Here is a 15,829-nt window from a genome sequence, read left to right as displayed (position 1 = left end):
TGCTTCTAAAATCAGGCCAGCCAGCAGCCTCCCCTGCGGGGTGAGGAGGACCGGGCCGTGGGTCAGGGCCGCCCTCACTCAGCTCCATCCTGCACACCCGGCACAGGTCCCTCGCGTGCTGGGGGACCACGGGCATGTGGCAGTCCCCCTCTGGGCCCCAGGACCCTCCCTGGGAAGGAAACAAGGGGCTGAGCTTGGTGGTTCCAGATGCCTCTGACCCAGATGTGCGGGGACAAGGACTCTGTCCCTCAAGAGCCAAGGACATGACCCAAGGGAGCCCCAGGCCCGATGCCTAGGCCAGGGCCCCTCCACCCCTCGGGGTCTCTCCTCCCTCCTCCCCCATCCCAGAGGCCCATTGTGGCCCTCAGGGGTCAGTGGGCACAGCCACAGGCACACACGCATCCTCACACAGAGGGGCACTCACGCCTGTGCACACACACACACACACACACACAGATGGCACACACACGGAGCCCCTCTTGAGCACCAAAGTGACTACCGTCACCACTGTGACAGATAGACTGAGGATCCCGCCCTGTCAGGAACACTCTGGCTGCAAACAGAAAACTGGACCAAGAGAGACTTAAATAGGGGTTTAATTTCGTACAGAACCAAACGCTGGAGGAGACAGCTGCGGTGATGGTCTTAGGCTTCCCTTCATGGTGGCAAAGTAGCTCCTCAGATCCAGCCATCATACCCACATTCACACAGGAAGATGAGGTACAGGGCTGAAAAACCTCACCCAGAAACCTCTCTACTGGCCAAACCTGGGTCACAGGGTAACGTCTCCCAGCAACGGAGACTGGAAAGTGAGCCAAAGGGTCGTCTTGATTGGCTGGGACCATGCGGACCATCACCTGGGCCTGCTGAGGCTCCAAACCTGAGCCCATTAGCAAGTGGGGGAGCAAGGAGCTCAGAGACTCCGCAGCGTCATCGTCCGTCACAGACCCTGGGTTTGGCCGTGACTCTTTCAGGTCCCCTCAGTGACACAGGATCCGGCCAGGGGACTTAGGAGCAGACGGCCCCGTGCTTCAGCCCCAGGGGAATGACGGGGACAGAGCCAGGGCCGGAGCCAGACCGCCCCCTGGGGGCCCAGTCACTGTCTAAGGGATGGCACCCCGATCCCCAGCCCTGCCCAGGTGCCTGCCCCGCTCAGTCGGCTCCCCCAGGCCGCGGGCTCCAGCCTGGGCCTGTCCGGCCCTCACCTGGCCCTCCTGCTCCCCAGGCTGTCCAGCCTCCTCTGGGGCCCGGGTGCCTCCAGCTACCCACAGGCCTGCATCTTCGTCGCCCGGAGGCCGCGCCAGGAGCCGCCCTCCAGGGGCACGCGCCAGCGCTGCGTGGGCACAGGAGCCCCCCGAAGTCTCCGCTGGCCTCTGCCCAGCGGCTCAGGGCACAACCAGCTGGGGACACCAGGGCGTGTCTGGGAAGAGGAGGCAGTGCAGGGAGCGGAACCTGCAGAGAGATCAGAACCGGGGACGGTCACCGTGCTGCCCGCTCTCCCGGGCTGCCCAAGGGCGCAGGCCGCAGGTGACGAGCAGCGGGCCCCACAGACATCTGGGGCCAGGAAAGCCCGGGGGCAGGGACTGCCCTGTGCCCTGGAGGAGGCCCAGCAGCACCCCGACCTCTACCCACGAGACGCCCGCAGCACGTCCCGAGTCGAGCAACTGGACATCACCAAATGTCCCCCGGGGAACAAAGCCACCCCTGGCTGAGCCCCCCAGCTTAGAGAGACTTCAGAACAAGACCCCACTGAGCCCATCCGCCCCACAGACCTGGGCCTTCAGGGCTCCGGCCCCAACCGCAGGAAGCTGCGGATTCTAGAATCCTGAGCTTGGAGCAAACCATTTGTCTTGCAGGGCGGGGGGTGGGAACCCAGGGCCCCCCCACGGGCGGGGCAAGTGCTCTGCCGCTGAGCCGCCGCCCAGCCCCGGGACAAACCCTCAAGCCTCTTGGCCTCAGGTACAGCTCCCGCCCCCACCGACGGCCGGAATTTTGAAGTTTTTCCCTGTGTTAAGCCAAACTGTCTCCTTGGAACCCACAACGTGGTCAACGCAGCCCCCCAGGATCCTCGGGGTGCTCAGAGCCTCTGCTCCAACCAGGCGGCTCTGGAAACCTGGGGGCCAGGGGCCCTGCTTCCCTGCAAGGGACCGGAATCTAAATCTAAGGTCCAGGCAGAGCCCACAAAGGCCTTGGGAGGTCGCTTGTCACCTCCTTGAGCAAACCAGGCACCCTGTCACCTCTCCTCGCCTCTGCATAGGGCTGCAATGGCTCCCTCTGCTTCCCTGAGCACGTCAAGATCTATCTACTGCCCCTGGGCCTCTGCACATGCCAACCCCTCTGCCCAGGACACCGTGCCATCTCCTGTCCTGGGGACTGCTGCTAACACTTCAGGTACCCCATGCCCCCTCCCCCTCCCTGGACAGCCCACGCCCGTCAACACGGAGGCTGTCTTACTGTCCCCCACAGGACAGTGTCCCAGACGCCTCATTGTCCAGGACTCCCTTGGACAAGTCTCTACCCCTCAGGGGACCCAGGGCCCACACCACCCCTTGCTACCCGTTGCCCCCGAGACCTGCACATCCCTGCAGGCAGGACCCCACCTCCCCAGCTCCCAGCCTCCACATGGCGCTGGCTGGCAGCGGGTGAGTGGGGACAGCAGGACTGCCCGGAGGGAGGAGCTCCCCGCGGCTGGGGGCCTGCAGGCTGCACGGGGTGCCAGGAGGGGGCAGTCCTGCGGCTGGGCTCAGAGGCCACCTGCCCCCCCACCCCTCCCACCCCTCCCACCACCTGAGCCAGCAGCACAAGCCACACACCCCCGGGGGCAGCAGTGGACGGGGAGCCAGGCACTGCCACAGACTGTCCCCTAGACTGCTCCACACTCAAGGGGACCGAGGCGAGCAGCCCCAACCTCCCTGAGGCCTGTTCAGGAAGGTTCTAACCGTCCCAACCCTCCCCTCCCAGAAGAACCGTCTAAGAGGACCAAGAAACAAAGGAGACAACACAACCCCCGCCATGTCTGGGGTTGCAGCACGTGGCCTCCTTCACTCAGGGCCAACAGGACAGTCTTCTGGGGGCTCCTGAGGAACTCTAGGGGATCAGAGCTGGGAGAGTCCTACACAGCCACAATATTCAGTCTCCAAGTGTCACAAGTGAGAGACTGAAGCCCAGAGAGGGCAAGACACTGGCCTAAAGTCACACCGCATAGCAGAGGCAGAAATCTACTCCTTCCATTCAGCTCCCCCACCTCTGGATGCCTGGGCTCAGCACCCCCACCTCCCGTCCTACCGTTGCAGCCCTCAGACCCACCTGGAGGGGTCCTCTTCAGGGGAGAAGGGGCCAGGTAGCTTAATGACATTGAGCTTCCCCTCAAAGACACCATAGCTGAGGGTGACCTGGGCAGAGAGAAGCGGAGTAGTGTTGAGGGGGTGTCGCACCAGGGATCCCACAAGGGGGCAGCATTTTGGCAACAGCAGAGAGGGCCAGAGGGCATCCTGAGAGGCACAGATCCGCCTGCAGCTCCACCACGGGCAGGGGGTCCTTCTAGAGCCCTCCGTGGGCGGCGCATGCTGGGCCAGGAGCCTGCTGCTCAGCTGCGCCCCAGCTGGGTGGAGCTCAGTCCCCAGGCCTGCGTCTCCCCATCCTCCCAGCGGGGAGGCTGCTGCGGTCGGCCCTCCACCACTGGGCCCTGCACCGGGTGCTGCACCAACATGGATCAAAAATAAGCAAAAACCTTGGCATCTGACCTGAACGTGCACGAGAGCATTCTTCTGACGTTCCCTGACACTCCAGTGCAACACCCACTCACGTACAGGGGAGAGTCGGCAGGTATCAGACGTAATCAGAGATGGCTTATGTATTTTTTTAATTTAACTTTTTCAATACTGGGGATTGAAGGCAGGGACGTTTTACCACTGAGCCACATCCCCAGCCGGTTTTATTCTTTGAGACAGGACCTTGATAAGTTGTTGAGGCTGGTCTCAAACTTGAGATCCTCCTGCCTCAGCCTCCTGCATCACTAGGATTACAGGCGTGCATCACTGCACCTGGTGAGATGACTTAAAGCACTTGGAAGCTGCGCGTGGCGATATGCAAACACGAAGCACCTCCTATAGGGCACTGAGCATCCTGGGACATCAGTATCAAGGGGGTCCTGGAACCAGTGTGTGTGGATACTGCAGGACGATGTGCTGACCGTGTGTGAATACGGTGAGGAGACAGCTGGAGGAGGCCAGCCCTCGGTGGTACCTGGCACAGCAGGTGCTCAGGAAACCCTGACCAGGGAGTGCCCCGCTTCCGGCTGTCCAAAATCTGCCGCTTTCCCGGTTTCGGGTGTGTGGTCCTCATAAGATGAACCTGGGGTTCCCAAGGATGAAGCCACAGCCCAGCTCCTGACCTGGCCAAGCAGCTCCCGGCCCTGGTAGGAGAAGGGCCATGTGACCGGCCCAGGCCATTAGACCAGAAATCAAATCAGCATGGGGTCTGGGAAAGGAGGCACCCTCCTCCCAGGAGGGAGTGGAAACCCGGGCTGCCTTCTGCCAGGATGAGGCCAGCGTGGGCAGACAGAGTCCCGGGAACCAGAGGCCAGCTTCCTGTCACCTGTGCAGGCCCTTCCTGCCAGCATTTGGGGACCAGATCAAAGAATCACAGTGTCACAATGCTAACCCTTGAGGAGCAAGTCACTGAGTACCTTTAGGGGGTCCTTTGCCACCCTGGGCCTCAGGATCCCCATCGATAGCCAGGCCCCATAATCTCAAGTTCCAGATTGATGTCAAACACCCCATGTTCCTTTGGGGGACCCTCCTCCCCCACTCATTGCCACCTGCCCCAAGACCCCTCACCTGCTCCAGGAGTTGGGCGGCCCCTAGTAGCTGCAGGGTCTCCAGGTGCGAGTGGAAGAGGGGGCTGGGCCGCAGACGGTTCCCCAGCTTGCACTCCACGATGTAGCCCACGGTACAGTCATCAGGCAGCCGGATGAGGGCAGAGGTGTCCACGAAGTGGGAGCCGCTGGGGGGCAGAGCTGGACTGTAGCACTGGCCAGGCCCTCTGCACTTGACCCCTTCCCAGGAAGCTCTCTGCTGGGCCGGCAGCAGGGCGGAGAGCTCAGGGGTGGAGCTGCCTCTGTCCACGGTGCGACCCTGGGAGTCAGGACCCCGAGCCTCGTCTCCTCTGCTGTGAGCCGGGACGATCACCGTCCTGGCCAGGGCTGTTGGGGGGGCCTCAGTGGTGAAGCCCTTCATGAATGTCTCCTTCCTGCTCTCCCTATCTTTTTGTGGGTTCCCTGCTGAGCTTGAGCACCTGCCTGCCCCAGACACAGAGAGGAAGGCCTCTGCCCTCCTCGGCAGCCCCCGTGCTGGGAAGAGAGCTGGTCAGGAGAGCCAGGGAGAGGGTCAATGGGAGCAGGACCAGTGCTGAGTCAGGACACCCAGCCAAGGGGGGAGGGGTGCAGAAGCCCCACCCACACTCCGTCCCGGGCTGGGTCCACAGCCAAGCCTTCAGAACAGAGGAGGGGGAGTTTTTCCTAAATAATCCCAGCAGCTCGGGAGGCTGAGGCAGGAGGATCTCCCAGTTCAAAGCCAGCTTCAGTGATGGTGAGGTGCTAAACAACTCAGTGAGACCCTGTCTCTAAACAAAATAGGGCTGGGGCAGGGGCTCAGTGGTTGAGTGCCCCTGAGTTCAATCAATCAATCACATAAAAGTTCCACAGAGGTGGGACACCCTGGCACAAGGAGGACCCCTGGCAGTTCGGGGTGCACCCCTGGCAGTTCGGGGTGCACGCCTGCCAGACCTGCCCTAGGACAACAGGCCACTCCCACGCCCACAGATCCCAGCCTGGGACAAGGCGGGCTGTATAGTGGAGAAGCAACCAGGTCTCAGCAGCTCGTACCCCTGAGCCTGGGTGACCTTAGCGGCGCTTACCCTCTAGGGCCTCACCCTCCTCAGTGCAGACACAGGCTACGCCATCAAAAAGGAGAGACCTGGTGTCATCATCCTTTGGTGACACAGAGGCCAAGCTCAGATCCAACCCTCAACCCAAATTCAAGGCCATGAGTGTTAAGACTATCCTGCCCACGAAGACATGTGCACTTCTAGAAGGCCAGCATCCCCCCATCCATACCGAGGGCTTCCAGTGCCCCCTGGTTCCCCTTCTCTGGGGTCCTCTAATGCTGTCCCAGGTCAATTCCACCTCTTCTAGGAAGTCGTCCCTCTTGTCCTCAACCAAAAGGCCTTCTTGCTCCTCTGAGAGCCCCTACTCTTGGCCTTCACCTCCCTTCTGGCATTGACTGGTCAGAAGAGCGGAAGGAGGCTGCAAACGGGGCCTTGTGATTCCCTGGCTCGGCCAGATGCAGCCCAAACCCTGAGTCTTGGCACCAGTAGTCCCTGTATTTGCAGGTCCACTTGCAGACACGCAAACAGACTTCTCGAGGTGTTCCTGTGTGCAACAGAGGCCACCGGACTGTGCACCCGCTGCAGACAGGGGGGCAGGTAATTTGCTCAGCATGAACTGGGTCACACGGTAACACAAAGTGAATGACAGGCAGCTCCTCCTGCGCCCACTCTCAAGCCTTCCTGTCCCTGGGGCATGCCAGTAGCCACCCTTCCCCGCCTTCCAGCCACCCAGGGTCTTGGCTTACCTCGCCCACGGGACCATCCTCAAAGCCAGCTTGCGGTTGATGCAGAAGCCGGCACCCCCTGTGGCGAACCAGAACTGCACCAGTCTCTGGGAAGGAGAGGGCAGAGGGTGCAAGGTGAGTTGGGGACAGGGACACTGAGGCCACGCCTCACTCCAACCCGCGTGGCTCAGAATCTCTCCATGTAACCTTCACGTCTTGCTACAGCCTCGCATTACGAGGCCCATCTCACAGGTAAGGACACCAGGCCCAAAGTCACATAGCTAATTATGAGTGCCGAGGTCACCAAGGACACTGGAATACAGTGGAATCTGACCCCCTCCTCTGAGAAAGGGCTCCACCTTGTGGCAAGAGGGTGGGAGGGGCGGCCAACACCCCACTGCTCCCCAGGTCATGGAAGCACGCAGGCGCCACAGGAATGATTGTGCACAAGGCCACACCCCTTGACCAGTGATTGGCTCTGCAATAGGCACATGACTTAGGCCAGCCAATCAGAGTCCTTCCCTGAGTGCTGTGTGCAATGTACAGTCCTGATGCCACCTCCACCAGGCCACTTCCACTGGCTTCCCCACTCCCAATTCCTGGGGCCAAGAAGAGTTTTTGGCAAAAAATGAAGATGAGGTCTCTCATGGAGTAGAGGGGACAGACAGTCCTGGGAGCCCCTGCCGCCAGCAAACCCCCTGACATCTCATTCACGGGCACCAAGGTGTCCCTTTAGGGCTTAAACTATTTTCTGAGCCCCGACATCACCACCATCACCTCAGCCCAAGGCCTCTTCCTCCCTCCTCTGTGATGACCCTGAATTCACCATGGATTTCTCTAGAGGCACTTTGCCCTTTCAGCTGTCCCATCCCTTGGTCCAACAAGCTCCCCAAGGATTCCTGCCCCCAAGTCCAAAGGTGGTGCTTAATGGGAGGCACGTCATTTGGGGCGAGTTATCTCCCGCGATGCAGCAGTGAGAAGAGCCCTGGGCAGCAATGAGGAAGCCTGAACCTGAGGTCTCCCTCCTCCCTGCTCAGCTGTGCAGAAGCTGTCCAGAAAGGCACTGCTCCTCTCTGGGCCTCATGTGAGCACATCTGCTCCAGTTCTGAAATCTGATGGTTCTCCTGGCTCAGAAGCATCCTTCTAAAGACCCCAACTGTCGTTCTTCTAGAATGCGAGAAAGGTCGGGCTCAGCAAGGCAGAATGAGTGGCTCTTGAGGACCTGACACAGGAGGTGCCTGGGTAAACTCTTATTTTTTGTTTTCTAAGTGAACGAGCGTGTGGCCCCCACTCCCGTGTAATGACACAACATGGCAGTAGCCTCATAAGTGCCTGACCCTGAATGCTGCCTGTCCCATGCCCTGTGCCAAGGCTCGTGCCCCAGGTGGGTGAACAAGGCACAGAGAAATGAAGTCACTTGCCTGAGGTCACAGAGTGGGGACTGACCCCAACCAGAGCTCTCGCCCCCTTTGCAGTCCTGCCCTGGAGGACCCAAGATCCGCACAGTCCTGGACACTGTGGAGTTCTGCCCGCTCCAGGGCAGTCCTGGGACCTGCTGGGGGTGCATGCCAACGAGGGCACATGTGAGCCCTGGGGGTGGGCCGAGGTGTGCCCAGCTGGGCACTGCATCTGCAGAGAGAGGACTTGGCTAGGATGTGAACACTGACTAGGACTGATCGCTGACACTCGCCAGTGTCCATTACATTCCAGGTGCCATTCCAAGGACTTGGACAGATGACCCCTTTTTATTCTATGCTCATAACTGCCCTGTGAGTAAGGGCTGTTATCTCCTGCTTCTCAGAGGAGGAAACTGAGGCCCAGAGACGTTAGGTGACTTCAATAAGGGTCACAAAGCCAGGCAGTGGCAGGGTTGATGTGTGAACCCCTGGAGTCAAGCTCCACAGTGACTTTCTCAGCCCCTGAGGCAAACAGCTCAAGCCAGATGAGAGTGGGGTGGGAGGGTGTGGGAGCCTGGGGGACCCCTGGACTTACCTGGATTCTCTCACACGCATGGCCTCAAGCCCAGGAGGACTTAATTAGGGCTCAGAGGCTGGGGAGCTGCTGATAATTAAGGCTCTGGTTTCCCTAGCGAAGCAGATGGCGACCTGGGGAGGGTGAGGGAGCCCCACAGCGCGCCCAGCTCCGGCTTCAGGCGCTGCCTCTAGGGAGGGGACTTCCTACCTGCCTTTTCCTTGTGGCCAAGGGGACCATTGGGGCCTGGGCACCCCAACACCTATAACCTGGTGGGACTTGGGGACAGGGGAGAGCCATGTGATATTTTTCTTCTAACAGATTCTTCATTATTTATCTGAAAGTCAAGTTTAACTGGGTATCCAGGATTTTTTTTTTGCCCTAAATCTGGCAGCCCTAATCAGTGTCCATTAGGTCTAGGGTCGAAGCTGGTCTGGGCTCCCTACGGTACCAAGTGTGCACTCTAAGTTGCTGGTTAGTGGAAGTTTGGAGAGGAGGGTGCTGAAGGGGGGTCGTGTTCTGGGGCCCACAGGATTCCGGCATTTTAACACCCTGCGTGACTGCATGGTGACACCAGGTGGCCACGAGCCCCGCCATGGAGTCAGGAAGCCTCAGTACACCTGGAGCTCACTGTGTGACAGACCAAGCCTCCGCTCTTGGATGACTGGGGACCTACTACCTGCCCTTCTCTAGGCCTCGCCTGCACAACCTCCATCTCCTTCCACAGCGGAGGAGGCTGAGGCTCAAAGAGGAGAAGCCACTGGCCCAAACCCACAGGGACGGAGCCAGACCTGATGCTCAGACCCCGCCAGTGGCCTCCACCACACCTCCGCCCCCAGGTCGGCCGCGCCCCTGGATCAGCCCCGCCCCTGAACTGGCCCCGCCCCGAATCGGCCCCACCCCTGGGGCCTGCAGCCAATGGGCGAAGGAGGAGGGCAGGACACACCGTGCGATTGCGCGCTTGGGGTTCCGAGGCGCGGATGGGCCGGTTCAGGCTGGGCCTGCCCACGTAGACGTCGAGGGCCGCGGGGAAGGCCCTCAGCAGCCGCAGCAGCGCCCATGGGTTCACGTAGTTGTCATCATCCACGTGACAGAACCACCTGTGAGGAGGGACGGGGACAGTGAACTTGGAGGGATAGGGGGCTCCCTGGCCACCACTTGAGGCCCATTTTATGCCAGAAGCACGTGCTGGAGGCTCCTGGGGAAGGCAGGCCGCTTAAGACACGAGGCCCAGGGCAGAGGCTGGTCTGTAGGCTGCCTTTTGCGTGGGAGACGAGGGTTCTTCCACTGGACTCAGGTCACGTCACTGCTTTGACCCAACCCTCAAAGTCACCCCTCCCCCAGAGACCCAGGAGCACCCACCTGAGCCCGCTGGCCAAGAAGGCGTCGAACTCGGCAGCCATCTTGCAGGACAGCGCAGGGTGGCTGTGCTCAGCGGAGCAGTTGGTGACCACAAGGTGGGGCCCTAGAGGAGAAGGAGCCATCAGGGATCCTGCCCAGCGCCTCCCACAGCCCCAAACACTGAATGCAGAGCAAGGCCAGGCCAAGGGAGCCCCCAGGGCCACCCCCTCCCAGCTGACAGTGGGGAAACCAGGCCCAGGGCAGGCTGACCTGGCCAGGACAGTAGGCTGGATTGGACCAAGTGTCCAGGGCCTAGTCCAGCAGCCCCTCCCCACACCTGCACATATTTCCAAGAGGGAAGCCCTCTCCCCTCCTGGGCTAAAGGGAATCCCAAAGGCAAAGGTGGTCAGCCCATTTCCTGGGCAGCCCCGGGCCAGAGCACGGCTGCCCAGCTCTCTCTGGCAATAGCCAAGGGCCCCCACCCAGCCAGCAGTTACCCAGTCTCTCCTGGAGGCCTTCGTCCGGGCTGTCAGTGAAGATGAATGTCTGGGAAGGAGAAGGGGTCAAGACTTGGGTCAGGCCTCGGTGTCCCAGGGCAGACCCAGGCCAACCCAGCACCCGCCATGGCCAAGCCCAGACACCACCCAGGAGAATACACACAGCAGTGACAGACATACGCCCCTCTCATGGCCATGTGTCTCTTTAGGGGACACACACACACACACACACACACACACATACACACACACCCCTGCTTCTATAGACACAACCTCCTGGTGCACAGCCCTGTCCCCTTCACAGAGCCATACCCTTGGCAGAATGGCACCCTCTTACATCCCAGGTCACAAACACACAACCCTGAGCCCTGTCGGGAAGCAGACTAACACGATCCCACCCTCTCACTCTGGGCACCCACCAGGAGCAGGACCCATGCCTGCCCCCGGCTGGCCCTCTTTTAACCTCATGAGGAAGGGTTTGTGATCTGTCCCCTAAATAGACCAAAAGCAAACTGGGAATGAGAGGCAGAGGGGACCCTCCAGAAGCAGCCATGAGTGAGAGAGACGCAGGGCCAGGATGCCTCACCCCCCAGGCCCAGCCCGACAGGGGCAGAGCCGCCCGGCAGCCCGAGAGCTCCTTTCTCTACTGAGCACCTCAAAGGCCTGCAAGGACTTCCCGATCCCTGGGCTGCCCTGTGGGGACCAAGGAGAAAATGTCCCACCAGTTCATTCACCCCAGGTACCCCATGCCCCACCGTCCACACCTGAGGCCTACCCCTGTCCTCCCTCCAAGAGCAGGGCCCTGGCCCTGAAGGCCCTTCCTTGTCACCCACAGACCTCTAGGAGTCCCTCAGAGCAGTGCAGCCCCACCTTGGGCCTCAGTTTACCCATTGTAAAATGGGAGGCAGTAACAGCTGTGAGACTAAAGTAAGACCGTGTAAAGGAAGGAGTAATAGTTCAACAGGAAGACTTAAGGGAAACAGAGGCAGTGAGGCTAGAGTCCAGGGTTAGGAACAGCGAAAGGTACGGGGGGGACAGGGCCTCTCCCAGGGCTCATGGCCACAGACCTACTTCTCAGCCACCATCGTCTCTCAGGGATTGTGGCAAGACTCTGGCCCATTCACCCCGATCTGTTTTCCTCTCAGGACCAGAATCATATAAAACTCATACCCACCACCCCTTGCCAGCACCTCCCATGGGTTCCCTACTGCCCCTGGGATAAAATTTAGCCTCCAAAGCATGACTAGTGAAGGGACCCCTGACCCTTGCCACCTGATGCAGCCTTATCTCAGTACTTCCTGCTCCACCATGAGGCAGGAATCTCTCTGCCCAAATTTGTTTCGGTTCCCCAAATATGCTGTGTGTGTGTGTGTGTGTGTGTGTATGCTCGTGCATACACACACACACACACACACAACTCTGAGCCTTTGCACATCATGCTCCCTCTTCCCACATTCCAGCTCCCAACTCGGGCATCGCCTCTCCCACGAAGGCTCGACACCCCTCTGGTGACACTAGGAGCTCCTATGCCCACCCCCCCTCCCCCTTCCTCCCATGGAAACTGCAAATCCCAGGAATGGGGATTTATCCCCTGGTCTCTCCCACCAGAAGCCTGCACCCTGGAGGCTACAGGCCCGACCCATCTGCTTCCTTCTCCAGCACCTGCCTCGCTCTGGAGGCCTGGCAGGTCCACCTTCTGAGCCCCTCTCCCTGGAGGCGGTCTCCCACTATACCAGTCTCCCACTATACCAAGCCCAGGTCCCAGGAAGCATCATCCACAGGAGACGACTCGGGCTCCTCTGCGCCTCCAGCCTGCGCCTGAGCTCCCAGCTTTCACATCCCCTGCAGCCATGACTTCCACAAAAAAATAAAAAAACATGGGACAGGACGCTGTGATCCCAGCAGCTCCGGAGGCAGAGGCAGGAGGCTCGCGAGTTCAAAGCCAGCCTCAGCAACTTAGCAAGGCCCTAGCAACTCAGTGAGACCCTGTCTCTAAATAAAATATAAAAGGACTGGGGATGCGGCTCAGTGGTTAAGTGCCCCGGGTTCAATTTCCAGTACCAAAAACAAAGGCTGGTGTGTGGCTCTGTGGCAGAGGCTTGGCAGCACACACAGGCCCTGGGCTCCATACCCCCCACAAAAACAAAAAAGACCGAGTCCCTGCTGCTCTGCTGGGACCCAGGACTGGGGGCCACCGTGCTGCCCCTCACGTGCAGTCTGTCCACCCCCTCCACACCTTGAATCATCGCTGTTTCAGTCTCTCCAAGCCCAGCCCTGGTCCAGCTCATGGGCATGACCTCCTGCGGGCATCTCCCCTGGTCTCCTGCTCTGAATGCCCCCACCCACGTCTGATTGCCACACTGCCCCCAAGGGGTCTGTAACAGAAGCCAGGACTCTTGCCCTGCTCCCTGGCACACCAAGCAGCACACTGGAGAGGACGGACCAAGCGGGTTAGGGACGGCTGGTCGCTGAAGAAGTAGAAAACACAGGCAATCAGGGCAAGGCCTCAGGCGTGGGATGAACAGGTGGGATGAGCAGGCGTTCCGGGAGCAGGAGAGGGCGCAGGAGCTGGTGGTCCCCGCCCCTGGGAACTCCAAGGCTGGCAGAGGAGAACAGTGGGCAGAATTTCCTCTGAGCCAGAAGCTGTTTGATTTGTTTAACAGGGGACCTGACAATGGTTAAGACTTCACAGGCAGAGAAACAAAAGACCAGCAGCCCACGGGGCAGGGAGGGGCGCAGGGGGACCATCTGCTGCAGGAAGGGAGATGTAGGGTTGCTGCCACCTCCCCGACCCCTACACACACACACACACACACACACACACACACACACAGAAAAAGGGGCCTGTGGGGGAGAGAAAGGCTCCCCTCAAGCACAAAACACACAAGGCCCGCCTCCCCCGCCCGCCCCTCCGCAGGACAAAGGCTCCCACACAAGCCACAAGGGCCCACCTGCCACCCCACCACCTCTAACCAGCCGGCGCCTAGCGCTGGAGTTGGCCAGCTCAGGCCCCTTCCGGATGCCCCTGTGCTGCGCAGGTGGGGAGGGCCTCGGCCAAGGTCAGAGAGAGAGAGGAACCCAAGGTGAGAGAGAACCGACGTCCAGGGTGGGCCTCTTTCAACTTAAATATGACTTCTGCTCCCCGCTCTGGGGTCCACTGAGTGAGCTCATCCCGGGACTCTGCTTAGCTTGGATCAGCTTCCCCACCTGCCACCTGGGAGCATGGACACCCAGCCCTCAGGTGGTGTGAGGGAAGCAGAGCCATGGGCACAGTGCAGCCCTCAGGAGCTGCCTGATCAGCATCTGGGATAGAGCCTGGGACGGGGCCACTGTAGCCAGGCTGGCACTGCCAGGCACAGCCCCCAGGCTGAAGGTGCAAGGAGAGGTGAGACCTGGGTCCCGCTGGGCTCTGCCCCCTCAGACCCCTGGGTGACACTGGCCAGCACTTCCTCCTCTAGCCTCAGTTTCCTCATCTGGGGGCACCACCATGGTGAACAGGACAAGACAGGAAAGGGCCTCAAGCCACGTGAGGCACACTCCCGGGTCCACAGACACCGCGCCATAAACAGGAAGGTCTGCAGGGAGGGCCAGCCTTGGCGGCTTCCGCAGGCGGAACCAGATCTCCCCAAGATGAGAATCTGGTGGGGCCCAGGGATGCTGGGGGCCCTGCTGGGAAGGGTCAATCCTGGCGCAAAGACATCAGTGCCAGGAAATCGGGGCAGGGGTGTGCCCTCCCTGGGGTCCCTGGCCTCTCAGACCTTACTGTGCCTTTCCTTGGGCTCCCCTCCAAGGGCTCAGTCACTTCCTCCCGCAGAGCAGCCACCACAGTGGGGGTGGTGTGTGTGAATCCACCCTCGGCCTCCCCAGAGACGGTCCCCAACAGCCCCAGATCCCTGGCTTTGCTTGAGGACAGTACTGACCGCGGGGACAGGACAGGCTGGGAGAGATTCAGATGGTCAGAGGTGCCTCCCCTAAAGGGCACCAGCCACGTGCCCAGGTCACCCACACACCTCTTGTCACTGCATGTCGAACACACTTGGGCTCCGCACATGTGAGCACAAGTGTGCACGCACACACCCCAACCTCTCGCCCTCCCCTGCCTCAGCGACAGCCTCCCAGGACAACCACAGGAAACCAGCGCGAGACACAAGACGCACACATGCGCACACGCCTGAGTGCGCACATGCAGCCGCAGGGGCTGAGGAAGCCCAAAAGGGCGCCTCCAGGAACAGGCCCCACCTAGGGCCTCCCTCCACCCTCCACCCCAGAGCCTGGGCAGAGCAGTTCCTAGGCCGGGGTTGGCACAGGACCCTTGAGAGGGCCTCTGAGTCAGGACCTCTCAGAAGCCGCCACCCCAGTGGCCCAGCACCCTCTATGGTCCCTGCGGCCAGGCTGGGCCAAGGTGGGCAGGAGTGAGGCCCCCGCTGGGGCAGCCAGGGAACAGAGAGAGCCCAGGAGGGACCGGGGGCCTGGGGCAGCTTGGCCACCAACAGAGGATCTGAGGAACTGGACGCCGTGTCAGTGACAGCGTGGGCCGGGAGGAAGGATGGGGCGATGGGCCCGGATGGCTGGACGACAGCAGCTTCTGCTTCAGCCAGCCAGAGATCCCAGCCCAGCGGGAAGACCTCCAGAGTCCCTCAGGCCCCAAACTCCATGGCGCGAACTGGCCCACTCATCACCTGTTGCCTGATCCTGGAGACCCACGTGTCGAGCAGCAGGTCCAGGCGCGAGCGGTGGAAGGCCCGGGTGGTCTTGACGGCGATGAAGATGTCGTGCAGGCGCAGCTCGCGGGGCGCGGGGCTGGGCCGGCTCAGCCTGGGGGGCTGCTGCACTCCCTGGGGGGGCGGGCGTGACTGGTACCGTAGGGACAGAAGCCCCATGCACAGGAGGGTGAGGAGGGCTCCGGCCAGGCCCCGGAGCAGCCGGCACTGCATGGGCACAGCGGCCGGACGGCTCAGCTCCCAAGTCCCAACCAGTCCGGGACCGGAGACTGGTCAGGCGGGGGCCCTGGCAGGGGCACGAGTAGGGCAGGCATCGGGGCGCACAGGGAGCGGGGACGTGGAGCTGGAGCTCCCGCCCCGGCGCCTGAGCCGCGGCTGCCCCACCCGCCGCCACCCTCCACCTGCTCAGCGGCGCTCGCCGGCCCCGGCCGCCGGCCCCGCCCCGCCCGGCCGAGGGGCGGAGCCAGGCCGGGCGCAGAGGTGGCAGAGCGGGACGCAGCCGCCCGGGTGCAGCCCTCGCCCTGCCAGCTGCTGGGGCGGGGGCGGCGGCAAGAGCCAACCGTCCGTGCCCGGTGGGAGGCAGGGGCCCTCCAGCCACGCCACTCCCCAGAGACCGGCCGGCGTGGCTCCAGCAGCGAGCGCCCGTTACTTTCCAGCGTCCCGGCCTCTCCGCTCTGGCTCATGTCTC

At 61.4% G+C, this 15,829-nt stretch overlaps 1 protein-coding gene across 2 annotated transcripts; it reads right to left on the bottom strand.

Annotated features, from left to right (window-relative positions):
• Positions 1–578: 578 nt before the first annotated feature.
• Mfng (MFNG O-fucosylpeptide 3-beta-N-acetylglucosaminyltransferase) lies at positions 579–15,554 on the bottom strand. 2 transcript variants are annotated; one of them, XM_027935726.2, is made up of 8 exons: positions 15,100–15,551; positions 10,421–10,469; positions 9,945–10,047; positions 9,529–9,682; positions 6,633–6,718; positions 4,839–5,004; positions 3,307–3,392; positions 579–1,452 (listed from the first exon to the last, which is right to left on the bottom strand). In XM_027935726.2, the coding sequence occupies exons 1-8, from the start codon at positions 15,352–15,354 to the stop codon at positions 1,386–1,388; spliced, it is 966 nt and encodes a 321-aa protein (XP_027791527.2). In that variant the 5' UTR covers positions 15,355–15,551; the 3' UTR covers positions 579–1,385. The 2 variants fall into 2 exon arrangements, with proteins under 2 accessions (XP_027791527.2, XP_027791589.2); XM_027935788.3 differs by lacking the exons at positions 579–1,452; positions 3,307–3,392 and adding an exon at positions 3,846–4,414 and having other exon boundaries at positions 15,100–15,554.
• Between the last annotated feature and the right edge of the window lie 275 nt (positions 15,555–15,829).

This window comes from Marmota flaviventris, chromosome 3, assembly GCF_047511675.1.
Source record: "Marmota flaviventris isolate mMarFla1 chromosome 3, mMarFla1.hap1, whole genome shotgun sequence".
Taxonomy (NCBI): Eukaryota; Metazoa; Chordata; class Mammalia; order Rodentia; family Sciuridae; genus Marmota; species Marmota flaviventris.
The sequence above is the reverse complement of the archived record's forward strand: the minus strand, read 5'-3'. Positions and strand labels throughout refer to the sequence as shown.